At 39.3% G+C, this 12,113-nt stretch overlaps 1 protein-coding gene across 3 annotated transcripts in view; it reads right to left on the minus strand.

The window, feature by feature from the left end:
• Positions 1 to 11,772, minus strand: part of LOC126491335 (zinc finger protein 120-like) — a 32,704-nt gene extending 20,932 nt beyond the window's left edge. For all 3 annotated transcript variants that reach the window (XM_050126900.1, XM_050126901.1, XM_050126902.1), the window contains exon 1: positions 11,669 to 11,772. In XM_050126900.1, coding sequence (XP_049982857.1) covers positions 11,669 to 11,695 — 27 coding nt within the window. In that variant the 5' untranslated portion in view covers positions 11,696 to 11,772. The remainder of the gene's footprint in view (positions 1 to 11,668) is intronic.
• Between the last annotated feature and the right edge of the window lie 341 nt (positions 11,773 to 12,113).

Here is a 12,113-nt window from a genome sequence, read left to right on the forward strand (position 1 = left end):
GAGCTACGTGACCGGAACCACGCGGCCTGCGAGATCCCGTACCCTGCCCCTCATCCCTTACCATATATAAACTGTAACCCGTCCCTAATAAACTGAGGCCTTGACAAAGTTGCTTGGCCTCGTTCTTCTGTCTTAGCTCATTCCCTTCCAGGTAGCGCCCCTCCGAGACCCTGGAATAACTGGATTGCAGGGTGGGTTACAACCCCTAGACTGAGTAGCCCACCCAACGCAATCCACAGTAAAAATTAATGACATTTTTGAATTTTGCATGCAAATGGATGGAAAATAGAAAACACTTTACTGAGTGAGATATCCCAAACCCAAAAAGATGAATATGGTATGTACTCACTCATTAGTGGACTCTAGCCATAAACAAAGGACATTAAGCCTATAGTTCACAAGCCTAGAGAAGCCAAATAGCAAGGTGAACACAAAGAAAAACATATGTAGATCCACTTGGAAATTGGAAACAAACAAGATTGCCGGGCAAATGTTGGGAGGATGAGGGTGGGGGTAAGGGTGTGGGTAGTAGTGGGAGAAGGGGAGACGGGGAGAGAGAGAAGGGAGAAGGGAAAGACTGGAGAGAGCCTGGGGGAGTGTGAGGGTGGAGATGGAGGAAGGGTGGATACAGGAGCAGGGAAGAAGATATTTACATTAAGGGAGCCATTTTAGGGTTGGCAAGAGACTTGGCTCTAGAGGGGATCCCAGGTGTCCATGGGGATGTCCCCAGCTAGGTCCTTGGGCAGCAGAGAGGGTGCCTGGTCTTGCCCCATCATCACACAGATGATTATCTCGAATATCACCATAGAATCTTCATCCGGTGACAGATGGAGATAGAGACAGAGACCCTCATCAGAGCAACGGACTGAGCCCCCAAGGTCCAGTTGAAGAGCAGAAGGAGGGAGAAGATGAGCAAGGAAGTCTGGACCGCAAGTGGTTGATCCACCCACTGAGACAGTGTGCCTGTTCTAATGGGAGCTCACCAAATCCAGCTGGACTGGGACTGAATGAGCATGCAATCAAATGGGACACTTTGATTGTGGCTGACAATGGGGCTGACTGAGAAGCCATTGATAAAGGCACTGGGACTTGTTTCTACTGCATGTACTGGCTTTTTGGGACCCTAGTCTAATTGGATGCAATGCTTTCTAGGCTTGGATGTAGGGGAGAGGGGCTTGAACTTCCCACAGGGCAGGGTTCCTTGCCCTCTCTTAAGGAAGGAGGGGGAGGTAGGAGGGAGTAGTGGGGGAGCGGGAAGGGAATGGGAGGAGGGGAGGAAATGTAAATTTTTGAATAGAAAAATAAATAAATTTAAAAAAAAAAAAACATGGGTTAATTTAAATGAAGAGTCAGTAATAAGCACAAGCTATCAGCCAAGCATTTACAAATAATATCAAAATTCCATGTTGGTTATTTGTGAGTGGGTGGTCAGGATAGGAAAACTCCACTGGCAAATGGCATTCCTACCAGCTGGTATTTTCACATAAGTCTTAACAAAACTTAAAAAAGCCTAACACACAAAACATTGCCAAATTTGTCTTCCTAGACTCATATTTCTAAGGCTGGCCACAGTACCAAGACATGACTCCCAGCAATTGCCTGCAGGACAAACCAGCCACTAGCCACCACACACTAGAGGCATGTACTAAGCTAAGCTACAACAGCAGTGGCTCACATAGAGTTGAAGATTCACCTCATTTGGTCAGAAAAATGTTACAGATATGCTGTAAAGACAGATTGAGACAGAAAAAAAACTGCAAGCAAGTTACACAGTGTTTAAAATATGCATAGGTTTGGGAGAGAAAAGAGAAAGTACAGACAGTCAGATAAAAGAAATATATAGTTTTAAAATAATAAAGTCCTTAAAATGGTAAAAAAGTAATATAAAAGAAAAAAGCCAACAAAAAATGGGAAATACACAGAGAATCTGTATCCCATATTTTATTTTATTGTCTTTAAGTTTTTGACTGCTATGAGACACTGGACTTTGAAGGCTAATAGATAAAACCAATCCACATACTTTAGAAATATCCTGACTTCAAAACTTAGGTCAAAAGATATATTTCCATGGAGGAGAGCTTATGCCTTTAATTCCACAGGAAAAGAGAGACAATGGATTCATCCCAGTTTGAAGAAAATCAGGTTTGATCAGGAAAGACCACCTGAAGTACTGGCAACAGCCATAAAAAAATAAACCTACCAGAACTACAAAACACACAATGTATATTTTACTTGATCAAATATAAAACAAAATGTTTTAACTGACTTATGCATACCACATATTCCACACTTACAATGTATGCTACCTTTAAAAGTATATATATTGTCAGAACAATGAAACCAAACACAAATTAAAACAGATGGCCCAGTTGATCCAATATCTCAGAATGCCTCTGTTGGAGTTTGTGAGTTCTATATCCAAAATAGCTTCAAGACTGCTGGCTAAGAGGATCCAGTCCCACAAAATACTCTGGTCAAAACCTAACAAATATCTTGATTTCTCAAGGATTCTTCAAAGATGTCAGCACCCCCAAACAAAAGGAAGTAGTCTAGGGAATGATACCAACTTTTACAAAATATAGTTTATGGATGTTTATTACCATTTAAGGGAGGTTGGTTACAAGTTATAACAATAATGTTAAAGTTATAACATTATTGGTAATGTTATAGGAAAAAAAGTTAAACAAAAAAGTAAAAGCAATCTTTTTCTTAAGGAAAAAGGGGGAAATATGATATAGAAATGATATAAAAAGGTAGATAATTAAATCTAATTTAATAAAATAACCTATTAACCTTAACAGTTTATTTTCATGTGGATATTTGTATATTGATACAAATTTAAGGTTTTTTGTTATACTCTATATATGTTTCTACTTTTTTAAAAGACATTTTTATAGTGATAAAAATTTAAGGTTCTTTCCCTTATGCTGTACATCTGCTTCTGTGTTTGCATCAAGTATTACATATACAGCTTGTACCTGTACAGATTGTTCAATTATGCAAAGTGAAGTTAATCCTTAAAAGCTAAAGAAATATTGGCTAATAGTCACCTATAACTATCAAACATACACTCACTTAGATTTTCCAGGTCTTACAAAGAGAGATATTTCATACAGATAGGAAATCTTGAAACACTTCAAAAACCTGCAGAATAGGGCATTTAAATGTGTTAATGACTTAGATTCTTCTCAGTATGAGACACGTCTGGTCCCGGCAGCACAGATCTACTTCAAAAGATTATAGACATAAAGAAAAACTCCATATGGGGTTCTCTATATTGAAATCAAAAGGTTGCTATTTGAAGAAGAAACCACCCTTGCCTCAACTGCTCACAATATGCTGTCCAAACTGAACAAGCAGGGCACAAAGAAAATGGAATGCTGAACTTTGTCAAAAGAGGGGAGGGCAGTTCTTCAAAATTTTCCTGCTTCCAAAAAAAGTCTATCAGATATTTTGAGACTGTAGGCCAAAGTTAGATGCCTTAATATCACAGACCATACAGTGACTGTCCAGACAGCCAGATATACCTGTCATTAGGTAAAATTTTAGCCTTCTGATGTCTTTGATGGAGCTGAAGACTAGTTATAGTTATAGTCTTCTTTATTTATGATAGAAAGTAAGCTGGGTACAAAACTTTGAACTCATCAAGATAAAACAGATAATAGAACATTTTTCTCTAATTTTGCCAAATACAAATGGGCTAGATACTAGAACTGATTTTTTTACTTAATACCCACTTTTATTATATATAGTTTTAGTATTTGAAAGTTAAAACTTTCCTTTTACTTAGGAAAAACAGAGGAAACTGCTGTGGAACAATATTTTTGTACACTGTGAGTCTGTATAACTCTCATTGGGTAATAACATGTCCTATAGCTGGGCATGAGGTTAAGCAGGAGAAACAGACTAAGATGATGCTGGGGGAAAGAAGGGCAGTGTCACATTAATAGGAGAGTCACAAGAGACGTGAAGAGGAGTTCCATGGAAGCAGGACTGAGCCAGTGACCAAGGCCAGAGCAGGCCTGAGAAAGCAAACTCCACAGGAGTGCAAAGATCTCCCATGATCTTGGGTAGGTAGAATTAAAATAGTAAAAATGGCAATCTTACAAAAAATAATCTACAGATTCAATGCAATGCCCATCAAAATCCCAGCAAAATTCTTCACTGACCTCAAGAGAATGGTACTCAATTTCATATGAAAAAGCAAAAAACCCAGGATAGCAAAAAACGTCCTGTACAATAAAAGAACTTATGGAAGCATCACAATCCCTGACTTCAAACTCTACTACAGAGCTACAGTACTGAAAGTAGTTTTGAATTGGCATAAAAACAGATGAAGGACCAATGGAACTGAATAGAAGACCTGGATATAAATCCACATACCTATGAACACCTGATTTGGGACAAAGAAGCAAAAAATATCAAATGGAAAAAAGAAAGCATATTTAACTAATAGTGCCAGCATAATTGGATATCAACATGTAGAATAAAAATAGATCCATATCTATCACCATGCACAAAAAACTCAAAGAAACTGGTCATCAAAAGAACAAATAATCCAATTTTTAAAAATGGAGTACAGTCCTAAACAGACAACTCTCAACAGAGGAATCTAAAGTGGCTGAAAGACACTTAAGGAAATGCTCAACATCCTTAGTCATCAGAGAAAAGTAAATCAAAATAACTCTGAGATTCCATCGTACACCTGTAAGAATGGCCAAGATCAAAAACACTGATGCCAACTTATGCTGGAGAGGTTGCATGATAAAGCGAACACTTCTTCATTGCTGGTACAAGTACCAACTGGTACAGCCCCTATGGATATCAGTATGGTGACTTCTCAGAAAATTAGGAAACAACCTTCCTCAAGACCCAGTAATACGACTTTTGGGTATATACCCAAAGGATGCTCAATTGTACCACAAGGACATGTGAGCAACTATGATCATAACAGCATTGTTTGTCATAGCCAGAACCTGGAAACAACCTAAATGCCCTTTAACCAAAGAATACATAAGGAAAATGTGGTACATTTAACAATGGAGTACCACACAACAGAAAAAAATAATGACATTTTGAAATTTGTAGGCAAATTGACAGAGCTAAAAAACATCATATTGAGTGAGGTGACCTAGACCCAGAAAGACAAATATTATATGTCCTCACTCATAAGTGGTTTTTAAACATAAAGCAAAGAAAACCAGCCTACAAATCACAATCCCAGAGAACTTAGACCACAATAAGAACCCTAAGAGAGACAAACATGGATCTAATCTACATGGGAGGTAGAAAAAGACATCTCCTGAGTGAGCATGGGACCATGGGAGAGGGCTGAAGGAAAAAGGAGAGCAAGGGAGGAGAACAGAGGAAAATGTAGAGCTCAATAAAACCAATTTTTTTAAAAAAGACAAAAGAATTTAAGAATCTTTCTTATATCCTTATCTGCTGATGTTCATAGTATAACTAATAATTTCTAGTGATATATCAGTTCTTCCCTGATAAGGTGTTTTGTTTGTTTGTCCCTTTCTCTTAAGTTGTTTTTTTTTTTAAATTTAACAGAACCCTCCAGAAAAAATGAATTAATAAAGCAGTAAAAATCAAAAACAAAAAAGAGGCACGAAGAGAAGCAAGAAGGACATGTCATGTCATACTGAGAAAAGTTACCAAGCCACATGACAAAGCATATGGTAAGAAATATGGGTTAATTTAAATGTAGGAGTTGGCAAGTAACAAGCCTAAGGTATCATCATATCATTCATCAATAAATAATAGAGTTGGTTATTTGGAAGTGGACAATCAGGATCAGAAAACTCTGCATACATATCTCATTGAGTTGTAAGCCAGTATGATTTCTGAATGTAGTTCCAGGACAACAAACGGTACATATTAATACCCTGCATCCCCTGGAAAAACCAAACAAGCTAGAACTCAAGAGATTTTTACTGAGGTTCCAAAAAATTTTTAAAAAATTGTGCATTCATCTTTCAGATTTCTATATTCATATTCCAGAAAACTGCAATGCCCCAGTTTAAAGTGTAACCATTAAAAAGATGTTGCTAGAAGAGAATGAGTATTTAAATAGCTACAAAGGAATAAATGAAAATATGAGAAACATAAATATTGATCAAAATTTAACAGCAAAGGACAGGAGAACTAGTTCAGAAGTTAAGAGCTCTTACTGATCTTACAGATAGGTGGGATTAATTAAAAGTACTTATGTGGGGCTCACAATCCATCACTCCAAATTCATGAATTCTGAGTCCACCTGACTACCATGAGGACCAAGCACACATGTGAGACATATCCATACATTCAGAGAAAATTCTCATATTTACTCAAAATTTTTTCAAAGCAAACACAAAAGACAGAAAGAATGTCACATATCTTCAATCCAATGATTCCATGACTCACAAGGCCTAGTTAGAATTAGTATCATAAATACATGCTATTTTAGAAACTAGAATAATACCCTCTGCCAAGTTCCAAAATTAAAGATGTGGGTGAATCTCAGCACAAAAATATATGCTTGACATGTATGTACAAAAACCTACTTTCCAGGCCAATCAGTTCATATTATTAAAAAAACCAGACATGTTGCCCACCTTTACTTACAGCCCTTGAGAGCTAGAGTCAGGTGATCTCTGAATTGAGTTCAACATACTTTACAAACCTATTTGCAGCTCAGCAGTTCTATGCAGAGAAAACTTGTCTTCCAAAAATAAACCAATGAAACCATCAGGCTAAAAAAAAAAATGGCTTAGCATTTTAGAATTGCTTATTAAATGAATAATTGCATTAATTCTAATTTCAAGGGTTCTCACTGTCTACAACAGCTCCTATACTGCGTGATTAAAAATATTTAAATAACCTAAGGCTTTTCATGAAAATGAGACACATCTGCTGCTGATAGTGCCCATTTATTCAGAGAAAGACGATGATGGTCATCAAAGAAACTCCATTTGGAATCTGTTTTCTCCATGGGAAAAGCTATCCATGTGGACAATGAAATTGCCCTTCTCTCAGTTGCTAAAAGTTACTGTCCAAACTGCACTAGCAAGACATAAAATAGGTAACTAACTGACTGTTGAACCTTGCCAAGATGTGGTTGGATAGTCCTTCAAAATTCCCTGCTTCTAAGAAAAGTCTCTCAGATATTCTAGGCCTGAAGGCCAAAGATGGATGCCCCAATGTTACAAAGGAACTTTGTGTGATTTTTCTGGGCATCCTGATATCCCTGCCATTAGGTAACATTTCATCATTCTGGGGTCTTTGATGGAGTTGAAGACTAGATTGTTATAGTTATAATTTTCCTTAGTTATGGTAGGAGGTAAACTATGAACAAAACTTTAGACTTTAATAAGATAGAGTTATTTCTCTAACTTTGCCAAATACAAATGGATTAGATATTGTTGCTGTAATTCATTCGTACTTGTTAACTGTGTTGATTATATATAATTTTACTATGTTAAAATAAAATCTTCCTTTTTAATTTGACAAAAATGGAAAAATGTTGGAGAATAATCCTTCTATACACAATGAATATGCATTACTCTTATTGACTAATAAAAGCTGATTGGTCGGTAGCCAGACAGGAAGTAGAGTTAGGACAGCCAGAGACATGAAGAATTCTGGAAAGAAGGCAGAGTCAGAGGAGAAACAAAATGGCATAGAGGTAAAGACCAAGAGCCTTAGGGCAATACATGAATTGGTAAAACTGGTTTCACTTATAAGAGCTAGTTAATAATAAGCCTGAGCAATTTTCCAAGCATTTGTAAGTAGTATTATGCTTCTGAGTTGTTAGTTATTTGAAAGCAACTGTGAAATGGGACAAGACAGAAAAACTTCCTCCTATAGTTATGAGTCTCCCATCTTCGATGTTGGTATCTGAATGCAAATCATCCCCAAGAAGAATATGTGCTAACCCCCTAGTCAAGCCCCATAGTACGTTTTATCCAAAATAGTGTCTTTTACAGAGTAACAACAACAACAAAACCTAAATAAATTAAAAGTAAGTAAATCATCCTTGGAAACATGATGCATCAATATGAAGACGTTGTATACGGAAAATTTGCAGTATAAAGTTAATTCAAAGAAATTTATAACAAGGTACCTGATTTCAAGGCTATATGCAAAGTGGAAACACTCAATGTGTAATAAGATTATGAAGAAATAGTAGAGAAACTGACATGGTAGAACTTCTTTACTTACCACAAAACTACAACAATCAAGAATGTGTAAAATACTTGTGAAAGAATAAAATGAATGAGGAGAAAAAGTCAAGAACTGAAGCAGAAAAATAGTCACATTTTAATCAAAAGTCTAAAGGAAACACAACCAGGAAAACTGTGATCTTGACCAATGTTACCAAACTACCTAAGATTCTATTTGTATAAAAATTAAAAAAATGCAGACATTGCAACATCCACAAAACAAATCCATAGTGAACCTCAAGCTGTTACGTTTCTCACCCTATAGATACTGGTATTTTTCCCAGAGAAGCCCCATGCTCTGGAGCTCTCTGTGTAAATGGATGTGATCTCCTGCTATATCTCTGCAAACTCTCATGGCCCCTTGTAGTTTTCATCAAATCGAGCCTTATTAGCCACAAAACAATGTAGAAGAATAATTTTATGTCTATTTCCTACCACATGGATTATGGCACATGATGTGAAATCTACCCTATCCATCTGCCCAAACACCACACACATCTGAAAAGTTGTTGCAACTCAGGACCTCTTTTTTCTCCCCTGGAACTGAACTTCCCTGAGTCAGGTCACTGTGGCTGGTGGTAGCAGAAATATGAAAACAAAATGCATATTAATACCAGAAGAATTGCACTTCAGCATTTTAGAAAAAAAATGTTTTGAGACAAACTCTCTTATGTTAGCCCAAGTTGCCTTGATCACACTCTGTTGCTCTCCAGGTCAATAGCCCTGCTTTCCTCTATATTACATCTTGGAAATTGTTAAATGACTGTACCACCTCTGAGTTTTCTAGTATGCATCTGTGTCATATACTGTATTATGAAAAAGATTTGCATGTGCAGTATGGTTTCTGCTTTCAGAGCATACCCAGAAGAAGAATGTACTGTGTACACTGCAGATGGAAACAGGGCAGGCAACCACCTTAAGGATGCGCCATTATGAGAAAGGGCCTGATTGGGTCAGGAGTGGTTTTAATTTCTCAGCATGTATGAATTCATGAAGATAAACCATATTGGTGTGGACCCAATTTGAGAGGGTTAGCTTGGGCCAATGAATGTTGAATTTCCAACAAGGGAACTCACCTTTACAAATAGATTCAACCCTGCTTGGCATGGGTAAGTCAACTCAGAGGTTTGAGGAAAAGGACATTGACTATAACTCTGTGTCAGGTTATGGATCTCAGCAGCTAACATTCATAGTTTGATTTATTTTCTCTCAAATACTGGTGGGTTTTTTTCTGTTTAGAGTAATGTCTCTGTAGCTTAGGCTTGCCTCACACTGTGTAACTGAGAATTGCTTTGGTAGTTTGTAGATTCTTTCTCAGGATCTCCTCTGACACAGCTGTAGAGAGCTGCGAGGGAGACCACAGTTATGCCTGGGAGACCACAGTTATGCCTGGGAGACCACAGTTATGCCTTGGGGAGGATGCATTCAGTGTCTTTACTGTCACAGAGCAGAAGGAGTTTTGTGAGCTGTCCCAGCTGCTGGGACTAGGATAAACCATGAGCCAGACTATGGTTTTTTTGGTCGACCTGGGTCATGTCTCTTCATCCTCTAATCCTTGCTGAGAGTGGATTCCCTGCAGATGGAGAGTTTCTGGAGCTCTGGCTATCAGAGGCTATGATGCATATAACATCCCTCTCCAATGTGCACACACAGACATTGATTTTTTTTTGTACAGTGGGAAGACAACTCGAAGAACTAAAGGACTGGTTTGTAGAAGTTATGAATGTTGCATTCCATGTACAGGTTTTTCTTTAAATATTACAGATAATTTAGAAACTGGTAGAAAGAGGTGGCAGGGGGCAACCTTTAACAATCACGATCAGGGAGAAATCGCCCCACACACTTAGGAGATCAATGAAGATTAATCTCTTCAATGATAGCATGCATCAACCACTGGCTAATGCTCAAAGAAGAGAGAGCCTAGAACAGATTTTGTATTCCACATATGCTGATATCCTTAAGTCTCATATAGGTTAAGGCTCCAAGTAACACTATGCACAGCTTAAATCGGGCCAGGAGACCGCAGGTCTGGACACTTAAGCAAATGGGAGACTTAGACTTACATAGCAACAACGTTCCCAGAATTATTTCCTAAGTACAACAGTGACAGGAGACAGCAGCCCATCCTTCAGTGACAAGGTCCTAAAGAACAAGTGCCAGGGGATGAGAAGGATAGCAAAGCAGAAGGTAGAAAAGATCAAAGCTGGGGGCCGGGGAGTGGCTTTTGCAAAAGCTATGTTCATGCCAAGGAAGCTTCTTAAAACGAATACCGTCTTGTATACTGCTTCCAGTGGAAAACGGAAGGAAACGGGGAACTTTTAGAAAGTCAGCAGAAACTAACATACTAACACTCAGGAGAAACAATCAAACAATGCAGTACAAGGGGAACACAGGGTTTCTCGAGAATATTAGTGACTGAGGCCACAGAGGTTTGGAACTGATCATCTCAGCTCCATGCAGTTGAAAGAGTTGGCATCTCAGGATCTGAAGCAATCCCTCCAAAAAGTCCCTGTCCCAGACAATAAGCAGCTCGCCCAAGCATATTCCTGGTTTCAGAGAAGCACTATTTCATTCCCAATACATCAGGCTCTTAGGGAAAGCTCCCAAGGCCGAGGCCCCAGGTGGCTACCAGCTCTTCAAAACATGTTTCTGGGTTGTACAATGTGCTATGTTCCATCTCAATAACCACGGCATCCATGATGGCCTTGACTGATGAGGCCAAGCCTCAACACAACAGTGTTAACACCAGCAATCTTGCCCTTCTGGCAGAACTTTGCTTTTCTCAAGAAGAAAACTGGACCTTTATGGCAGACCTGGCCTTAATGTTGATTGTGATCCTATAACGACCCAGTCTTAAAGGACTGATCTTTGATAAGCGGATAAGCCTAATGACTGGCTGAAAATTGTTCGTAGCTAAATTCCTGGTGAACAAATGTGTATCCTAGCATCCATATCTCTAAAACACCTGCTCGGCATATATTTATCTTTGAGGTATTTCAGACACAGCCCTCCTGTGGCTAAATTCCATTTTCTGGGACATACCATGGCTTAAGCGTTGGCAAATCCTTTATATCACCAATTCTACTCCTGTCCATCACTCTTAGCAGGGGAGTGCTACCCAACACCAGGGATGCCATTTACGACCTCCACAAAACTACCTCCAGCTGGATCTTCCACCTACAAGTTAAATGCCAAGTGCAAACTTCTAGACGGTACTAAAGACCTCTCTGAATTTGGCAACACCTTAGAGGGACGCACCAAAAGCGTGCTGACCTTGACCACAGAGGTGTGTCTACACACAGCTCCCTGGTCTCAAGGCTCCTCACAGATGGAATGGCGGGTACCGCGTGGAAACTCCCTGGTCACAGGTTCCCACCCAGCCTCGGGGAGGACTCGCCAAAGTAGCTTTTCAGGCTCAGCAACTTCTTCCCTTCTGGGCCCAACAGTTCATTGCTCACCTTGTCAGGGCTTGCCAGCTCACCCATGCTTCCTGCACAGCTCCCTGCAACAGCACTCACAGCACAGCACACAAAACACTGCTCCTGTACAAAGCCAATTACGCAACAGGGCACCAGGAAGAGCCCTGTACCTTTTCCAACTGGCCTGTTGGCCTGGAGGTCCTGATTGGCCAGTGAGGCCTGAGTGACAGCAGAACCTCCCTTAGGGTTACACTGGGTTTAAAGACACACCACAGGGCTTGCTGGCTCTGCCGCCACCCCAAAGAAAGTCCTTTTCCAGATCTACAGAGATTTGCATTTCAAAGCCCCTGCCCCCACCCCTGCCCCTGCTAATTTCCTGCATTCCAAAGGCATTTCCCATTCTTTTCCTGGACACACTGTGGCTAGCTTCTACAGCCCATTACACAATTTTGAGCGGATTAATTCCTCTCACACATGGAAAGGG

The sequence above is a fragment of the Alexandromys fortis genome, unplaced genomic scaffold (genome assembly GCF_014885135.2).
Source record: "Alexandromys fortis isolate MF-2015 unplaced genomic scaffold, M_Fortis_MF-2015_v1.1 scaffold_261, whole genome shotgun sequence".
Classification (NCBI taxonomy): Eukaryota; Metazoa; Chordata; class Mammalia; order Rodentia; family Cricetidae; genus Alexandromys; species Alexandromys fortis.